This window comes from Macaca fascicularis, chromosome 9 (assembly GCF_037993035.2).
Source record: "Macaca fascicularis isolate 582-1 chromosome 9, T2T-MFA8v1.1".
NCBI classification, from domain to species: Eukaryota; Metazoa; Chordata; class Mammalia; order Primates; family Cercopithecidae; genus Macaca; species Macaca fascicularis.
Window position 1 is genome coordinate 6,826,602 of NC_088383.1, and position 19,913 is coordinate 6,846,514.

Below are 19,913 nucleotides of genomic sequence, written 5' to 3' on the forward strand. Positions count from 1 at the left end.
GGTGTGGGGAGGGTTCTCTTTAAAGCAGTAGTCTGAGGATTGAGGCTGCTGGAGGCTCTTCTATTTCGAACACCCGGCTTCTAAGGATGTCCTGGGAATCAGCTTCCCAGTTAAGAGGAAGAGGAGAAGAGTGAAGGGCAGGTCTGGAAGAGGTGTGCACTGCTGCTGTTCCCACTGCATTGGCTGGCAGCCGGCGATAAGGCAACGTCCACCTGCACACAGGACGGGGAAGTATGGCCTGGCTGTGTGCTCAGGGAGAAGAGCAACAACATGCTTTGCAGCAAAACCTGAAACACTCAGTTTCACTTTCTGTGACTTGTTTTGTAAGTTGTTTTCAATAAAGAAGATTAAAAAAAGAAGGCAGGCAAACGAAAGCATAGGAGAGGAGTGGCAGACACGCAGTTCTCGTTCCGTGAGTGCGGGAGTGTCTCTTGTTTCCCGCTTGTGCACTTAGAGGGATGAGGGGATAGACGTGGTTCCTTCCTTTCAGTTCCCAGTAGTAGAGTTCTTGTAAGGACTCATTCAGGGGAGACTGATAAGGGTCTCCTCTCCATCGGGGACCTCACCAGGGCGTGGAGTGGGTCAGCGTGGGCTGGAAGGGGATAGGCTGTCATCAAGGTGAAGAGATTTGAGGGGTGGTGGAGGGCTAAACTCCACATCTGACCACTTCGAAGTCAGCAAAGGCCAGGAATTGCTGAGGTAGGGCTAAAAGCTGAGGGTTATCAAAGAGGTGGGTCCTAGAATGGGGACCCCTGGGATGGAGGACAGAGAAGTCACACAGTTAGAAAGCCGTCTCAGAAAAGGCAGTGTGGGAATGAGCTTACTTAAGCCTGGGGAATATTCATTTGACAAAATGGTTTGTGTATGTTCTGGTTTTTCTGCCGTGACACCTGAGGGCTCTAACACGTTTCTGTTGGTAATTGTGGAAGACAGTGTCCAAGGGTGGGGGCACAGATGCCCAATTTGGTGTGTGGGAGACCAATTTCAACAACTCTGGGGGCCTTGTAGAGTTTGCAAAGCCCCATAAGTGATTCTAATCTCTCTGCACCCACAAGAACCCCTAGTTTAGACACAGCTTCCCTTTATCTGTGGTTGTTCACAACAGATAACTTCACTCCCTAAAGAATCACAAGCAGCTTCTAACAGTAAATGCCCTTTATGGGAGGTGTAAAGTGCACTTGCTATGTAGGGAGGGAGGCATACCATGAGCTTTGGGTGACTCAGGGAAGGAGGATTTTTATGGAAGAAGTAGCATTTGAGCATCTTTATTTTGATAAAATTATTTTTGAACTGCTTTTTAAAAAGGTATATTAGGAAGAACAGAATAGAAGGGTGATTAGAATTCCAGTGTAGTGTTTTGGTTTTATTTTTAACCATTTAGCAAGAACATTAATGCTGTTAAAACAAAACTGATGTGCCTCAGATTTAGGAGACACTCAGATTGGTGTGGTAGTCACACAGTTCTTCTGACGCTTCTGTTGCTAGGTGTTGACATAGATTTAGAGATAGGTGTTGTCACCCTCAATGTGAGTGGCTCGAGTACTTGCATATATATTGTCTCATTCTCTGAATTCAGCGTGGCAGGTTATTATAATCCTCATTTTCATAAGCAAGGCTTTGGCGATGAATATACCTGCCAAGTGTGGGTCTTCTCCTGCACCCCACAGCCTCGGAGGGGCTTTAAGGGAACATTAAGTGTAATGCCTGCAATTGCAGAGGAGGTGGACACAGGGCTCTTGCGCAGGAGGTGGACACAGGGCTCCTGACTCCCAGTTCAGGGCATCACAGCATCTGTCTCTGAAGCCAGAGATACAGTTTAGTTTTCCTGACCTCCAGCTGACGTCAGTAAAGTGATTTTTGATACATATATCCAATAAGTCCAAGGGGTGGGGGATCCAATAAAAGTGTTAATAAAAATCCAATGAAAGTACCAGCTCTTCCCCCAGCCAAGCTATGGCTGGTAACGCCATTCCAGATATGTGATATAGGTTACTCGTCTTAGTGCACAGAGGCCAGATCGCCAGTCTAAGCGCCCCTCCCCCAGGGCTGAACCTTAACTCCTCCCAGGGGGGCTTCATGCCAGAACATACTGGAATATACTGGAACTCCCTCGAAGCAGAACACAGTGTTCCAACGCTCCCATTAGCGCTTTCTGTTACTCCTGTGTCTTTGTTGGATTTTTGCAAACACTTAATCTTTGCAACAAGCATTTTGGATTCAGATGTATTTTCTGAGATAAATACATAAATAAAAATCTATCATGTTCATATTACCTTTTCCAAAGCAGTTCCTTTTGGGACTGAACATTTTTGATGTTCTGTCATCAGTCTGTTGTGAGGTACCAGGGAGGTCTCCCTGTGGGAGCAGTTCTACAATATATGCCTAGGGATTAGAGTATAGGCTCCTGGACCTCCCAGCTGAACTCTTCTCCCTGCTCCTCACCCTCCTTGACCCACTCAGTATTCACAGAACGTGTGCTGCCTCAGTCCATTCGGGCTGGTATAACAAAATACCATAACTGGGCCGCTTATAAGCAGAAGTCTGTCTCTCCCAGATGTGGAGGCTGGAAGTCCAAGATCAAGGTGCCAGCAGATTTGGTGTCTGGTGAGGGCCGCTTCCTGGTTCATAGACGGCACCTTCTCTTTGTGTCCTCATATGTTGGCAGGAGTAAGGGAGCTCTCTGGGACCTCGCTTATAAGGGCACTAATCCCGTTTGTGGGGACTTCACCCTCGTGACCTTATCACTTCCTAGAATCCCACTTTTTTTTTTTTTTTTTTTTGAGACACAGTCTCTCTCCATTGCCCAGGCTGGAGTGCAGTGGCACAATCTTGGGTCACTGCAGCCTCCACCTCCCAGGTTCAAGTGATTCTGGGGCCTCAGCCTCCTGAGTAGCTGGGGTTACAGGTGCCTGCCACCACACCTGGCTAATTTTTATATTTTTAGGAAAGATGGGGTTTCACCGTGTTGCCAGGATGGTCTTGAACTCTAGACCTCAAGTGATCCACCTGCCTTGGCCTCTCAAAGTGCTGGGATTACAGGCGTGAGCCACCATGCCTGGCCCAGAGCCCCACCTCTTCATGCCATCACCTTGGGGGTGAGGATTTCAGTGTGTGGATTTTCAGGAACATGAACATTGAATCCATGGCACAGACTATGTGTCTGGCTCCACGCTGTCTACATACAGAGTTACGGCAGTGAACAAGGTGGGCTAGCTGCTTACCTTGGGGCATGCGTACTGTCTTTTTGACTCTCAGGCATTTGATTGAGACATCTCCCTATAGTTGATGGTCATTATCAATGCACTGTTGTTACAGTGAGGTGGCTGCAGAAGGCTTCAATAAAGCCATTCTTACATACTTCACGAAAAACGTTCCAGGGTTCACCCTGCATGTGTAAGTACCTCTTCTATACAAATCTGCCAGCCTCTGTTTGTAGCTATTTCCAAAAGCCAAGTGTAGAAGGCCGTCATAGATTTGGGTGGGCGTCAGACCCTTCAACTGAGCCTAATTTTCTCGCTGGTTATGTGCCTTTTCATTGACTTTCAGAAGCCTTCTGGGACCTGACACACCATTCAGCTAAGCAGGCCTGCAGCTGGCCTGAGGTCCCGGGTCTCAGATTTGAGTGGTTTGACGTTGATCTTGCTGCTTTGTGATTTTTTTTTTTTCCTTCATGATTTTATCCATGAAAGCTTTTCCTCTGCAGGCCAGTTTGGCAGTAGATGTTCACCTCCTATTTAAGTGAGATATTCACTATTGGTAACTTTCTTTAGTGAGTGTCTCCAGTTATTTATTTTATTTTATTTTTTCCTTTTTTCCTTACCCTTCAGCAGGACACATAGTGTCTCCAGTTCTAATTATAGATACTGTACTGACCAGCTCTGAAGCAATTGGGACTGTTTGAGGAGAGAGAAAAGCAGGCATGAGTCCAGTCTCTTGGATCTGTAGGGCCTGTGGATTTGCTGCTGGGAATCCTGCAGCCACTCCTGCTGTTGAGCCGTGTGCGGGACACCTCACCCAGGATTTTCGGGTGTTCTAGAAGCCATGTTGCTGCTGTCCCGTATTTCTTTTGCCGATATGCCCAGAGGTCCCCATTCAGGCAAAATAGTCCTTGGGATATATTTGTAATACGAAGGGTTTTGAACAGAGGAAATAAAATTTAATGTCTTATTTTTTAAAAAGAGAACAATAAGACTTTATGTTTTCTTTCCAATGTAGAAAACTTCAAATTTGGTTTTTAATGTAGAAACACTTCACATTCATAGTTTGTTACTGTGTGAATAAGACGATGTGCTGTTGTTTTACTCTAGATAAACTGGTCAGCAACATTACAGAACCAGCACAAACCAGCACAAAACCATCAAAGTGGAGGGGTGTTTGGTTTTCTGTCCATAATAAGCGAGCCATGTTACTGGTTAGTTTAGAAGGGTGTTTCCAGTAATACAGAATTGGCTGTAATTGGGCTGCTAGTACACTTCCTGCTTTGCTATTAGGCGGCATCTTTATAATTTGAAAGATACTTCAACGTCTTATGCAAGCTACTCACATAAACCTCGTTAAATAGAGGGAACAGGTAAGTTTGTGTGCCTGCAGTTGGATAATTTGACAGACAGTTTTGAGCATTTTTTCTCATCTGTTCCTGGTGACACCTCTCAGACTTAGACGAGATCATGCACGTTCAGGGTGGGATGGCCGTAGACCTATCAGACTTAGAGACCTGAAGTGCCCTGAAGCCATAGAGCTACCAAGTGGCCAGCTGAGGGCACCAGCCCAGCTCTCTTGCCAGGCCCTCCGCCCACTCACCGTGCTGTGCTGTGCTGCTTCGTGAGAGTGAGCGCATTTGTGCGTGCTGGGGCCTGACACTTGTGGAGTTGCACCCAGCTTCTAAGGTCAGGTGGTTAGAAGATCTCCAGCATCCTTTCCGAGGGGCTCGCAGAACTGGTTTTGTGTGTTGAATTGATTTTGGAAAAGTCTTAAAATATGAAGTTTTTTTTAAAAAGCTGCTATTAAACCTTGAAAAAGTTAACTGAAATTTGGAAGTGTGATTTCTGAATTAGCTAGGGAGGAATAATGAGAAAATATTGTAAACGGTATCAACTAAACTCACTGGGGTCTTGGTTTTATGTATTTTCAAGCTTAAAGGAAATGTTGAGCTGGGCACAGTGGCTCACATCTGTAATCCTAGTACTTTGGGAGGCCAAGGTGGGCGGATCACTTGAGGCCAGGAGTTTGAGACCAGCCTGGCCAACATGGTAAAACCCTGTCTCTACTAAAGATACAAAAGTTAGCTGGGTGTGGTGGCGGGGGCCTGTAGTCCCAGCTACTTGGGAGGCCGGGGCAAGAAGATCACTTGAACTTAAGAGGTGAAGGTTGCAGTGAGCCAAGATTGTGTCACTGCACTCTAGCCTAAGCAACAGAGGGAGACTCGGTTTCAAAAAAAGAAGAAAGAAAAGAAATGTTGAGTGAGATTCTGGCATTTGATACCGTAGTTTAGTGGTGGAGTATTCTTTTTTTTTTGAAACGGAGTTTCGCTCTTGTTGCCCTGGCTGGAGTGCAATGGCATGACCTCGGCTCACTGCAACCTCTGCCTTCCGCGTTCAAGCGATTCTCCTGCCTCAGCCTCCTGGGCGCATGCCACCATGCCCAGCTAATTTTTTCTATTTTTAATAGAGACGGGGTTTCACTATGTTGGCCAGGCTGGTCTTGAACTCCTGACGTCACGTGATCCACCCGCCTCAGCCTCCCAAAGTGCTGGAATTACAGGTGTGAGACACTGTGCCCAGCCTAGTGGAGTATTTTTAGGACCTGTGAAAATATGATACCGATAGAACCTGATTTTATTCTCTTTTGACCATCTCCTATAAAGGCTAACTTTAATTCTTTTTTTTTTTTTTTTTTTTTTTTTTTGTGATAGAGTTTTACTCTGTTGTCCAGGCTGGAGTGCAATGGCACAATCTTGGGTCACTGCAACCTCCACCTCCCGGGTTCAAGTGATTCTTGGGCCTCAGCCTCCTGAACAGCTGGGATTACAGGTGCCTGCCACCACACCTGGCTGATCTTTATATTATTAGTAGAGATGGGGTTTCACCGTGTTGCCAGTCTGGTCGTGAACTCTAGACCTCAAGTGAACCACCTGCCTTGGCCTCTCAAAGTGCTGGGCTTACAGGCATGAGCCACTGCACCTGGCCTACTTTTTATTTTTAAGAAGTACATCTTTATATTTTAGTGTCTAATGCCATAAGGAGGCTTCTGCATCTGTTACTGCATGTTTAATGCCACATGCAGGAACAGATGCAGAAGCATGGAGAATCTTGGTTACACATGGACAAGAATTACCTGAAAGAAGATGAGTACTACAAAACCAAGTATTTCAGAACCGTTGAAACAAAATTCTAGGCTTAATTGCTGCTGTAGTGTTTTGCTAAGGGAAGATACGAAGTTTTCTCCTCTAAAGGTCCTGAAAAGGAATTGGCTTCTCTTGCATTTGGGGCTGGGGGAGTCGCTGTTGTCCTTTCAAGTCTGTTCTCAATACTGAGGTGCTCGGGGGAGCTGAGAGATGTGTGCCCTTTGGTCCTTCTCTCAGGGAAATTGCAGCCTGTATTATCACGATGTTTTGCTTCTAGTTATGTGCTTTTCATGTTATGTGCTTTTTACTATAATTAAAAAATTTTAACAATTTAACAAAAAAAGTTATAAAAGTTTTTTGTTATTAAAAAAAATAGCCTATTCTTAAATACTTTTGATTATTATAAAAAAAATATAAATGGCCTGGATAAAGTTAAGGAAAAGATGCCAAACCTCAGTATATCCACTAATGACAACTTCTTTTTTTGCTGTGTTGCCCAGATTGCAGTGCAGTAGTGCGATCTTGGCTCACTGCAACGTCCACCTCTTGGGTTCAAGCTACTGTTTCGCCTCAGCCTCCTGAGTAGCTAGCATTGCAGTCCTGCACCACAAGGCCCAGCTAATTTTTGTATTTTTAGTAGAGAGAGGGTTTTGCCACGTTGGCCAGGCCGATCTCCAACTCCTGGCCTCAAGTGATCCACCCACCTCCGCCTCCCAAAGTTCTGGGATTACAGGCGTGAGCCAGTGCACCCAGCCACAACTTTTTCTTAAATGAGCATTTCATGACCAAAGCTTCTAGAAAGTGTAAGTAGAAAAAAAAATCTTAAGATCTTAAAATGTCACTTAGGATTCTTCAATTCTAAGAAAGAAAAACGCTAAGAAACGGAAAGGACAAAGTTGGTGGGCAAGGGGAAGGGGGAAGGGTTGGCTGGGGTGTTGACAAAATTGTGTCACTATACAGAAACATGAGTATAATGTGTTGGCTAGCTTGTAGAATCTGCGATAACTAATGAATATCCCCTTTCTTCTACCTGCTGGTATGAAACAGTGAGACGGTTTAAGCGGAAGCATCTTACTGCCATCGACTGCCAGCATTTGGCTCGGAGTCACTTGGCTGTGACCCAGCCCTTCGGTCAGAGATGGACAAACAGAGATCCGAACCATGGTCTCTATCCTAAACCCAGAACAAAAAGAGGGAGTAGGGGTATGTCTCCTCCAAAACTCTTGCATTTCAAAACCTGTAGTGTGTGGGTCCTTTGAATATCTCCTAGTTTAAAAGTATTTATAAATGTTGCTGCTGTGACTTTGTAGTCTTGATGCAATAGCTTGACACTTTATTATTTGTGACTTTTCCATGAAAAAAAAATTTTTTTTTTTTTTTTTTTTGAGACGGAGTTTCACTCTTGTTGCCCAGGCTGGAGTGCAATGGTGCAATCTCAACTCACTGCAACCTCTGCCTCCTGGGTTCAAGTGATTCTCCTGCCTCAGCCTCCTGAGTAGCTGGGATTACAGGTGCATGCCACCATCCCCAGCTAATTTTGTTTTTTTTTAGTAGAGACGGGGTTTCTCCATGTTGGTCAGGCTGGTCTCGAACTCCTGACCTCAGGTGATCCATCCGCCTCGGCCTCTCAAAGTACTGGGATTATAGGCGTGAGCCACTGCACCCCGCTGAGTTTTCCATGAAAATTCTGTCCTATTATCATAGTTCCTAAAAGCTCCGGAAAAGTGTGATGGAATGAATCCTATTAGCTTGTGTAAAGTGATAGAAGACATGGGCCAGTGTCACTCCTATTCCAATCCAGAAACATTGAGATTAGTTGACTCTTTGTTCATCTTCTCTGTCCAATCTGTCACTAGGTCCATGTGTCATTATTTTTCCTCCAAAATGTTCCTTCATCCTGAGCTCTTTGTCACCTAGTACCTGGACTACTACAGTAACCCTGCTCCTTGACTTCAGGTTTTATCTCTGCTGAATCAACTGGAATGTCCCCCCTAGGTACCAAATGAATTCCTACTTTAGTTAATAAATCTAGATTGCCTTATTTCCCTTTGATACAACTAATTTCAGAATCCAACTCAAATATTATCTGGTTGTCCTTTTTTTTTTTTTTTTTTTTTTTTTTTTTGAGGCAGGGTCTTGCTCTGTCATCCAGGAGTGCAGTGGCACCTTTTCAGCTCACTGCAGCCTCTGCCTGTCACCTCAGCCTCCCAAGTAGCTGGGACTTACAGGCACGTGCCACCATGCCCAGCTAATTTTTGTATTTTTTTTTTTTTTTTTGTAGAGACAGGGTTTTGCTATGTTGCCCAGGCTGGTCTCAAACTCCTGGGCTCAAGAGACCCACCTGCTTCCGCCTCTCAAACTGCCAGGATTACAGGTGCGAGCCACCTCTCCCAGCCTGGTTGTCTTTAACTATTGTATGTTTCCTGCTGTGGGAGCTACTATAACCAACTCTATGAGGCAGTTTGAAACTTACTTATATCCTGTTTGATACTGAGTTTGTTCCATATACAGAAGTCTGTTTCTTCTCTATTTTGAGTTCTTTACTGACAAGGACTTGTGAGGTGGCCCTGAGCAGGTGGTAAGGTCTCAATGACTGTGGGTGTGACTGGATTCAACAATTGGAAGATACCAGGATTTGGCTGGGAGCAGTAGCTCATGCCTTATTTGTAATCCCAGTACTTTGGGAGGTTGAAGTGGGAGAATTGCTTGAGCCCAGAAGTGCCAGATCAGCCTGGGCAACATGGTGAGACCCCGTCTCTATTTAAAATAATAATAATGATATTTTTTAAAAAAGAAATTTTTAGGATTTAACCCTGATCATATGGATTTAACCTGTAGTAATAGTGATGTGAAAACTCTGGGTTTCTATCAAATTGCCCAAGAAAGAGTTAACAGTTTTACACATATATATATATTTTTTACTAATATAGAAAAATATCTGTTTCAGTTTCATAAATTTTGTTCAAGGCTAAACCAAGTTTCAGTCCATTCTCTTCCAAAGTGAGTATTTTGGTTACAGCCATTTAGAAAGGAACTATGTATTATTGATAAGGTGTTTACTTCTTTGGCATTTAAAAATTATTTTTATGAGTTTGAAAATGCTGTGGGATGTATGAAATCACCATTTAGGCTTCCCTATGTTCCTGAAAAACCTGTGAGGTCAGGAAATGTAACCATTTTTCACTTTACATTTGTCTCAGAATCATTGGTGCTTAGTAAATGCTCACTGAACAAACATGTAGAAGAGATTAGGTACCATTCTAATACTATAAAGAGAAATCTGAGTCCTGCCTTTTTATTTTAAAATAAATTAATGTGTCACCTTCACAGGAAGAAATATGAATAAAAGCTGGGCACAGTGGCTCACACCTGTAATCCCAGCACTTTGGGAGGCCGAGGCGAGTGGGTTACTTGAGGTCAGGAATTCTAGGCCAGCCTGGCCAACACGGCAAAACTCCATCTCTACTAAAATACAAAAATTAGCCAGGCATGGTGGCATACGCCTATAGTCCCAGCTACTTGGGAGGCTGAGGCAGGAGAATAGATTGAACCTGGGAGGTGGAGGTTGCAGTGAGCCAAGATCATGCCACTGCACTCCAGCCTGGGCAACAGAGCGAGACTCCATCTCAAAAATAAATAAATACATAAATAAAAAAGAAATAAAAATAAAAGTTTTAGCACTGTCAAATGAGAAGAGTGAGATTTTCAGAATCCTGATAACCCCAAGCATGTGAATTTCTGCTTAAGCACATGTAGGCTTTCTGTTGTGAGTGGGAGCGGGGCACTTTGTGAGTGGTGGTGTGGTTGTGAGCAGTCACCTCCTTTTTGTCTGTACATTCAGATGTTCCCTGCGTAGCCTGTTTCTCTGTACTTGTATTTACTGCAGGGAGTATTGTTGGCCATCACACCATGCGAAGACTGGTCTCTGTCTCTTTGCAAATGTGTGTCTGGTTATATGATAGAGCCAAATATAAATATCGTTTGAATTAGTTATTTATATAATCAGCTGGCCCATACATGTGTTTTTATCTCTTTCCTCTGTTAACATAGATAATTGAAAATTAGTGTGTCTTATTTGGGTTAATAGCAGGTCAACAGTCATCGTTCATTTCTTGTCCATCCTGTTTGGGTTATCTCTACAGGTCAGGGACGTCAAAGATGTATCCCTGAGTTCTTCCTAGCAGGCAAGCGGCCGTGCACCAATGACATGGCCAAAAGCAATTCTGTTGGCCAGGACAGCTGTCAGGACTCTGAGGGTGACATGATCTTTCCTGCAGAGAGCAGCTGTGCACTGCCTCAGGAAGGCAGTGGAGAAGCATGGCTGGGCTCATCAGGGTCTGCCCCGCCCTCCAGGAAGCGGTCTCGGTCCTCTGAGGAAGAGAGTAACCAGGCTACCGGAACCAGCCGGTGGGATGGAGTTTCTAAGAAAGCTCCGCGGCACCATTTGATTGTGCCATGCACAAGGCCTAGGGAGGCCAGGCAAGAAGCAGAGGACAGTACGTCTCGACTCTCTGAGGAGTCTGGAGAAACCGACCAAGATGCTGGGGACATGGGTCCTGATCCCATTCCTGACTCATACTATGGGCTTCTTGGGACCTTGCCCTGCCAGGAAGCACCAAGCCACATTTGTAGCCTGCCTAGTGAGGTCCTGAGGCACGTGTTTGCCTTCCTCCCGGTGGAAGACCTCTATTGGAACCTGAGCTTGGTGTGCCACCTGTGGAGGGAGATCATCAGTGACCCTCTGGTGAGTGAGTGCTGGAGTTGGGAGATGTTTCCTCTAAAAGCATGTAACTTTGCTTAATGTATGCTTCTAATCAGAGGATCTTTTCAGAAATGGTTTCCATTTGCCTTCAGAAGACATTCAAACTCCTTAGAGGCATTTAAGGCCTTCCGTGTCTGCCCCACCCTATGACTCCAGCCTCTTTGCTCACTTCCACTCAACACGGCTTCCCTGGGTTCCATCTACAGCTCATCTGCTGTGTCCTGACCACAGACTGCACATTCCTTCCCCTCCCTGGGTTGCTCTCATCCTCCCACGCCGCCCACCTGGAGGGTTCCTTCCTCATATCTCCCTTGACTTCGTGTTTTTCTTTTTTTTTTTTGAGACAGAGTTTCCTGCTGTCACCCAGGCTGAAGGGCAGTGGCACGATCTCGACTCACTGCAACCTCTGCCTTCTGGGTTCAAGTGATTCTCCTGCCTCAGCCTCCCCAGCAGCTGGGATTACAGGTGTGCACCACCACACCTGGCTAATTTTTGTATTTTCAGTAGAGACGGGGTTTTACCACGTTGGCCAGGCTGGTCTCTGAAACTCCTAACTTCAAGTGATCTGCCTGCCATCAGCCTCCCAACTGCTGGGATTACAGGCGTGAGCCACTACGTCCAGCCCGTTTTTGTTTGTTTGTTTGTTTGTTTTAATGTAAGCATTTATAGCTATAAACCGCTCTCTTAAAACAGCACAACAGCATTCATTGCGTTTCATAAGTTTTGCTATGTTATGTTTTCATTTTCATTTGTCTCAAGATATTTTCTAATTTTCTTTGTGATTTCTTCTTTGACCCATTGGTTGTTTTAAGAATGTGGTTTTTTGTTTGTTTGTTTCTGTTTTGTTTTGAGACAGAGTCTCTGTCACCCAGGCTGGAGTGCAGTGGCTTGATTTTGGCTCACTTCAATCTCCACCTCCTGAGTTCAAGTGATTCTTGTGCCTCAGCCTCCCAAGCAGCTGGGATTACAGACACGCGCCACCATGCGCGGCTAACTTTTGTATTTTTAGGAGAGATGGGGTTTCACCTTGTAGTCCAGGATGGTCTCAAACTCCTGGCCTCAAGTGATTCGCCTGTCTTAGCCTCCCAAAGTGCAGGGATTATAGGCATAAACCACAGTGCCTGGCCAAGAGTATGTTGTTTAATTTCCATGTATTTGTGGGTTTTTCAGTTTTCCTTCTGCTGTTGATTTCTGGTTACATTCCATTGTGATTTAAAAAGAAACTTTGTATAATAACTTCAGTGGTTTTTAAGTTTGTTGAAACTTGTTTGGTGGCCTAAAGGGTGATCTATCCTGGAGAATGTTTCAAGTGTCCTTGAGAGGAACGTATATTTTGCTGTTGTTAGGTGGAGTATTCTGTATATGTTTGTTCAGCCCACTTAGTCCATAGTGTTGTTCAGATCCTCTGTTTCCTTATTTATCTTCTGTCTGGTTGTTCCATTCATCATTGAAATGGCGGTGTTGAAATCTCCTTCTGTTATTGTGTTGCTGTTTGTTTCTACCTTTGGTTCTGTCAGGGGTTGTTTCCTATATTTAGGAGCTCTAATGTTTGCTGCATATATATTTATAGTTATTGTACCTTCTTGGTGAATTGACCCTTTTGTTATGTCCTTTGTCTCTTATAACAGTATTTAACAGACAAAATTGACTTAAAATCTGTTTTGTCTGATATTGGTAGAGCCACAGCTCTCATATTATTTTGTTCTCATTGAAACTCTGAGCTATGTGTACTAATGTTTCAGATAGGGAAACTGAAGCTATAGCTTTTCCCAGATTCTATAACTATAACAAGTTAGTGTTAGAACCAAGATCAAGACCCAGTTCTCCTAGTTTCCAATAAAAATGTCTGTACCATTTCTGGCTGATTTGCCTGGCTTTTGAATTGTGAGCTGTGATTGCTTTTCACTGGTAAAAGGTTATCTCTATGTTTGTGGTTTAATCTGCTTTTTTTCTTTCTTTCTTTTTTTTTTTTTTTTTTTTTTTTTTTTCCTGAGATGGAGTCTTACTCTATCACCCAGGCTAACGTGCACTGCAGTGGCTTGATCTTGGCTTACTGTAACCTCCGCCTCCCGGGTTCAAGTGATTCTCCTGCCTCAGCTTCCTGAGTAGCTGGGACTACAGGCGTATGCCACCATGCCTGGCTAATTTTTCTATTGTTTTTTCAGTAAAGACAGGGCTTTGCCATGTTGGCCAGGCTGGTCTCGAACTTCTGACCTCAGGTGATCTGCCTACCTCATTAATCTGCTTTCTAATGGCCTTTGCCTCATGTTATTTTGTTTTTTAACTACATAGTTCGTTCCTTGGAAGAAGCTGTACCATCGATACCTGATGAACGAAGAGCAAGCTGTCAGCAAAGTGGACGGCATCCTGTCTAACTGTGGCATAGAAAAGGAGTCAGACCTGTGTGTGCTGAACCTCATACGGTGAGCTTCACCTGTTGTAAGGAAGGCGTCTTTGAAGTCTTCCTTGTACATCAGTGCTTATGGTCACCCTACTGATGGCCTCTCCCATGAATGTCTTACAGATACACGGCCACCACTAAGTGCTCCCCGAGTGTGGATCCCGAGAGGGTGCTGTGGAGTCTGAGGGACCACCCCCTCCTCCCTGAGGCTGAGGCGTGTGTGCGGCAACACCTCCCTGACCTCTACACTGCTGCCGGGGTAGGTCTGGAGGCTGCGGGAGAAGGCGGCATCTTATTTCACTGGAGGAAGCTTCAATTGAGGATGACTTTATATTTATTTTTAATATCTGTATTTAATCTCTGAATGCTTTGAAGCATTCATGTTGTCATCGTTCCCAATGGAGAAATAAAAGGCCATATAATTATAGAGTCTTAGATTTAGAGGAAATTTTAAAAAATCATTTAGTCTGATTTCCCATTTGGTTGAGGAATCCTCTCTGAAATATTTCTGAAAAGTGGTCATTTAGCCTCTGAACACTTTTAATAATAGGATTTCTTTACAAGACAGCCCACCCCATTATTGACAACTTGGCTTATTTGAAAGGGACAGAAAAATTAAGGGTCTTGCTATAGTCACACAATGAAGTAATGAGAAGCTGGAAATAACCCTCAGTCTCCTTGAATCTCAGCCCTGTTGCTCGTCTTCCAGTTCAGGGGTTCCCAGATTTAATCTTCGAGGCTACGTGCAACCTCTGCGTGTGTTTTGCTGGCCACAGAGCGCTGGGAACCCAGGCAACTGCATTTCTCTTTATCTTGAAGAAGATGATTGCTGATGATGGTGGAGTGGGTCTTCTTTCATAGGATGGTTGAAGTGAGAGGGGATGGGACATTCCTTTCTTGGAATGTGTTCTTTAACACAGAGACGTGTAGTAACTTAAGAATGGTAAAGGCTGGGTGTGGTGGCTCACACCTGTTATCCCAGCACTTTGGGGGGCCAAGGTGGGTGGATCACCTGAGGTCAGGAGTTCAAGACCAGCCTGGCCAACATGGTGAAGCCCTGTCTCTACCAAAAATAAAAAAATTAGCCGAGCATGGTGGCATGTACCTGTAGTCATGGCTACTCTGGAGGCTGAGACAAGAAAATTGCTTGAACCTGGCCAGCGGAGGTTGCAGTGAGCTGAGATCGTGCAACTGCACTCCAGCCTGTGTGAGAGTGAGACTTCATCTCAAAAAAACAAAAAACCTGTGTCCACTATTAACTTTCTGTGTAAGTGAACATTTATGGAGACATTGCTAAGAGGAGCATGCTGTCTTCACAGAATAAACTTTCCGTAATTTCATATTTATTTAACTTACCATGAAAAGTTATTACTAATAATAAATAGCAAGTTAACACCATCATGCTGGAGAATTGCCAGACTTTATTTCCCCTACAGCCTGCGAGCAGCCCTCTCCTGTGTCTGCGTCTCTCTTGCCTCTTGGGTGGGCGCCCCCTGCTGGCTGTTTTTCTCTGGCCCCGCCAAACGTTATGGGCCTGAGAGCCCCCGTGGCCTGGAGAGTAGGGTGGTGAGATGACAGGGAGCTCATATTTTTAGACTGTCTCTCTATCCAAGGTTCTATGTTAGATACTTCATCCATGTTATTTAATTAAAGAAAACTAAGATCTCAAATCCGAAAGTGATGAGAAGGAGTCCAGGGCGAACGGAAGGGCTCCTCTGTTTCCCAAATACCACTTGGAAAATTTGGATTCAATCCAGACAGTCTGTAGCCAGCAGCTGGACCCCCGGCTCGGCTCCTTCCTGCTGTGATTCGTATTAACCATGGCCTGTGTTTGGGCTGTCCCTCCTTCCCTGTGCACCTGGCTTGCAGGGTGTCAACGTCTGGGCCCTGGTGGCGGCTGTGGTGCTCCTCTCCAGCAGTGTGAATGACATCCAGCAACTGCTCTTCTGCCTCCGGAGACCCAGCTCCACGGTGACCATGCCAGATGTCACCGAGACCCTGTACTGCATAGCCGTGCTTCTCTACGCCATGAGGGAGAAGGGGATTAACATCAGCAATAGGTAATGCCCCGGGAGGAGGGGAGGGGATGCTGTGATAACGGGAGAGTCCCAGATGCGGCAGCAGGTCCAGCCCTGCCACTTAGCGGTATTAGCAGGCGGCAGGCTGTGGGACCCACCCTGCTCCACCTCAGTGTCATCTTCTGCAGGAGCCAGGGGTGGAGAGTTTGATGTGGAAAGGCTGGTAAGAGTGCGTTATGAACGTACAGTTCTAGGTGGCTGCAAGATACCACCAAGGCCGATTTTACCATCATGGGTCCTGCAGCCTTAGGGGAAGCCCCTCGCCAAGAGAAGCCTTCCTTACTCACCTGTGGCCTCACTTCCCTAGGAAAATGTTAGGCTCTGCTTCCTCCGTTTCCCACTTGTGGGATGGAGAAGACTCGTCCCTCTTATCACGTGGGAGAGGCTGTTGCGTGTGGGCTGCTGATTCACAGGGGCCCCGATGGTTTCCTCAGCAGGGTGGGGAGTGCCTGGGGAGTCGTGTGCATCTGACAAACACTGAACACCTGTGCATGTCCGATAGTTGTCCACGAGCCGGTCCACAGCTTAGAGCAGATTCCTGATCTAGTGAGGGAAGACAGGTCCTGTGTAAGTGAATGTGTGAAAAGGCATTTTAGTGAGTAATGAGCACTGCAGAGAAACTAGAACAGAGTGCTATGGGGGGAATGCTGCTTTAGAGGGGTGGAAAAAGCTTCTCTGAGCAGGTAGTGTCTGAGTGAAACCTGAGTGTGGAGGAGGAGCCGCCGTTTCACAACTATGGGGAGAGCAGTTTAGGAGAAGGTGTAGATGCCTTAAGGGCCTGAAGATGGGAATGAACTTGGGACATGTGAGGAAGAGAAAAAGTGCAGTATGGCAAGGGTGGGAGGGAACACAAGATTGTGAAGGACGGACAGGAGCAGTTGAGGGATCTTATAGGCCCGGATTAGAAGGTAGAATAAAGCCAGGCTCGGTGGCTCACACCTGTAATCCAGCACTTCGGGAGGCGAGGCAGGCAGTTCGCTTGAGGCCAGGAGCTAAAGACCAGCCTGGCCACCAAGGAGAAACCCCATCTCTATTAAAAATACAAAAATTAGGCCGGGTGCGTTGGGCTCAAGCCTGTAATCCCAGCACTTTGGGAGGCCGAGGCGGGCGGATCACGAGGTCAGGAGATCGAGATCATCCTAGCTAACACGGTGAAACCCTGTCTCTACTAAAAAATACAAAAAAACTAGCCAGGCGAGGTGGCGGGCGCCTGTAGTCCCAGGTACTCGGGAGGCTGAGGCAGGAGAATGGCGTAAACCCAGGAGGCGGAGCTTGCAGTGAGCCGAGATCTGGCCACCGCACTCCAGCCTGGGCGACAGAGTGAGACTCCGTCTTAAAAAAAAAAAAAAAAATTAGCCGGAAATTTTTGGTGGTGCGTGTCTCTATTCCCCGGTTACTCGGGAGGCTAAGGCACGAAAATCACTTGAACCCAGGAGGCAGAGCCTGCAGTGAGACGAGATCATTCCACTGTACTCCAACCTGAGCGACAGAGTGAGGCTCTAAAAAAAAAAAAATGTAGACTAAAACTCAGGGTGTGCTGGGCAGCTGGGGAGGGCCTTGTCCCTGAGTTGGAGTGATGGGGACAGGTAGCTCGACTGTGCAGCCATCCTGGAGAAGCAGAAACCGTCGGGGGTGGGGCGGGGGAGGGGGTGCCTTCTCCAGGGAGACTGGCCCCTGGAAGTTGCAAGCCCCGAGAGGAAGGTGGCTGGTGGCACCAGGGGAGTGACTGGTGCCCAGGCATCAGTGGCAAGGTACCAGGAGGGAACAAGATTCCCCAGAAGTGTCCAAGAGTTTGCTGATGGCTGCCTTCTTGCCGCATCCCCACAGGGTGGAGAGAACACTCTGGCATCTCCTCTTAGGAGGACCCTAATGCCTCTGGATCAGGGCCCTGCCCTTGTACTCTCACCTAACATTAACTACTTCCTTATTGCACACACCACATTGGGTAGCGCTTCAACACGGGACTTTCAAGGGACGCACTTCAGTCCATGGCAGTATGTATGTTGATCTTTGTTGCGTTTCTATGTGTCTTCCTGTTTTTTCTGGGAGATAATATAATCACATGTGAAATGTTGGATTATTAAAGGTATTTGTTGCATTGGAGAGGTCGAGGCTTGGAGACAGGCTCTTCTCGCTCTGGGGGTGGGGAGCAGTGGAGAGGTCGAGGCTTGGAGACAGGCTCTTCTCGCTCTGGGGGTGGGGAGCAGTGCACTCGATTGTTGGGGGAGTGAGTCCAGGCTCACCCCCTGGTCTCCCCCACAGTCGAGAGGAGATTTGGAGAGGCTTTGGAATGGCATGTGCCAGCTGAGTCTGACGAGTCTGACAATGTCCTGTGCCTCTGCTGATTGAACTTTGTCATCTTTGGTCCCTCTTGGTGACTTGGAGGCTGTTGTTTTCAGGTCCTTAGTAATCAGATCTTGTTATCCGTAGCGTAGTCCCTTTTCTTGGGACCTTAAAAGATAGAATGCGTTCATGCTTCTAAAGCAATGTCATGTCATAAGAAGTAGACAGCAGAGCCACTGAGGTTTAGAAAGAGGCTGGTGTTTTTATCCGCAGGTATAGTGAGTATCATTCAAACAAGAGTCTCAGTGCTAGGAGCAGTGTTTCCCTTTGCCTTCCACTGGTCCTTACAGCTTTTCTGGTTGTTTAGCTCTTAAAGTCACCGCTGGTGCCCGTCATTCCCTGAAGAGCCTGTCCTGGTCTCTTCCTCCTCTTGGTGATATACATAGAAACTACACCTTTCCCAGGACTGTGTTATCTGAGAATGCTTTGCCAGCCATAGATATATTTAAATCCTTTTCTTTCTTTTTTCCATTAAATGGTGGTAGGTATTTTCTTTTTAGAAATGGGAAGGAGTTTAAATCCATCTGAGGAAAAATAAGATACAGATTGTGACTTGAATTTGAAACTTTCTAAATCTACTTTTTTTTCTGTTAGGATTCACTACAACATTTTCTATTGCCTATATCTTCAGGAGAATTCCTGCACTCAGGCCACAAAAGTTAAAGAGGAGCCATCTGTCTGGCCAGGGTATGTGTATATGTCGGTCAGCATGTGTTTTGTCTTCTGTCCTTGACTCTTCCTTATACTTAGGGAGGGAGATGTTTCGCTTCACTTTAGCAACGTCATTGAGGCATAATGTGCATTGCGTAAAATTCACCCATCCTAAGAGTGCAATTCAGTGAAATTGCCTGAGTGTGCGTCAGCATTATAATCTAGCTTTAGAACATTTTTATTCCCGTAAGGGGAGGCCTTTTTCTGGTCAGCTTTTGTATATCGTATTTGTCTGTTTGGTTTTTGGACAGCCTATCCATCCCCTGGACTTTTCATGTCTTTCTGTTTTTCTCATTTCTCTTCTGTCATGATTATAGCAAGAAAACCATCCAACTTACGCATGAACAACAGCTGATTCTGAATCATAAGATGGAACCTCTCCAGGTGGTGAAAATCATGGCGTTTGCAGGTGAGGGCGCCCACATCAGGCTCCCCAGGCGGTGGTTTTCCGCCTTTTCTCCCTACAGCCCCTTCCCGCTACCCGCCAGGGCATCTTTGCTCTGATAGGTCATCCAACTAACCATTTGATAACAGATCAAATAATCAATCTCAAAAGCAATTGACCAAGGAATCCTTGCTTCCCCGGACCACTCCATGAACATCCACAGTAGAATTCCTGTTGACGGGTCGTTCACAGCAGTTAGTTGGTGGGGTAGATGCCCCCGGGATTGAGCCCAGCATTGTGATGTTTGCTGAGGCACTGACGGCTTCTGGAGAGGGAGGGCATGTTCATCTCCAGCCCAGGGTTTCAGTAACTCCCTAGTTTTGTGGGGTGACATCTAGAGGGTCTGCCTTGGATTCAGTTTTAACGTACATTCATAAATATATTATCTACAATTATCCTGCCTCAGTCAGCCACACCGATCCACTTACAGCCTCCTGAAGTACTTGCTTATTCTTTCATCACAGCCTTTGCTCATGCTATTTGCTATTTTTTTCTACCTGTAATCCCTTCCTGCTCCTTTTGTGGCTAAATACCCTGCTAACAACAACGACAATGTATTAAATGCCTGCAGTGTGCCTGGCATGGTGCTGATCCTGATAGCATTCCATGAGGTTGCTTAGTTATTCTTATTTTATAGAGGAAGAAATTGAAGCACAGAGAGCCTTGCCCCAGGTTGAATAAGTGGATTCGTGGTGGAGGCAGAATTCAAAGCTGGACTTGCCTCTCTCCGGAGACATGCTTTCCCCTCCCTAACCCTCGCCTCCTGTCCTGAGGGGCATTTTTGCCCTCAGGAACCCTACCTCTAAGGGATACCCACTTATTTCTGAGAA

The 19,913-nt window shown here is 45.8% G+C and overlaps 1 protein-coding gene across 33 annotated transcripts in view; it reads left to right on the forward strand.

The window, feature by feature from the left end:
* Positions 1-19,913, forward strand: part of FBH1 (F-box DNA helicase 1) — a 50,849-nt gene that overhangs the window by 5,769 nt on the left and 25,167 nt on the right. For 14 of the 33 annotated variants that reach the window (XR_012417400.1, XR_012417401.1, XR_012417405.1 and 11 more), the window contains 7 exons: positions 7,391-7,546; positions 10,486-11,087; positions 13,398-13,528; positions 13,630-13,765; positions 15,376-15,566; positions 18,522-18,614; positions 18,956-19,047. Coding sequence is in view for 19 of the 33 variants with exons in the window: in XM_045399503.2 (XP_045255438.2) it covers positions 7,391-7,546; positions 10,486-11,087; positions 13,398-13,528; positions 13,630-13,765; positions 15,376-15,566; positions 18,522-18,614; positions 18,956-19,047 (1,401 nt within the window). In the remaining 14 variants the exon portion in view is untranslated. Of the gene's footprint in view, positions 1-6,843; positions 7,147-7,390; positions 7,547-10,485; positions 11,088-13,397; positions 13,529-13,629; positions 13,766-15,375; positions 15,567-18,521; positions 18,615-18,955; positions 19,048-19,913 lie in introns of all 33 variants that reach the window. The other 19 variants (XR_012417411.1, XM_045399509.2, XM_074000933.1 and 16 more) reach the window with 5 other exon arrangements.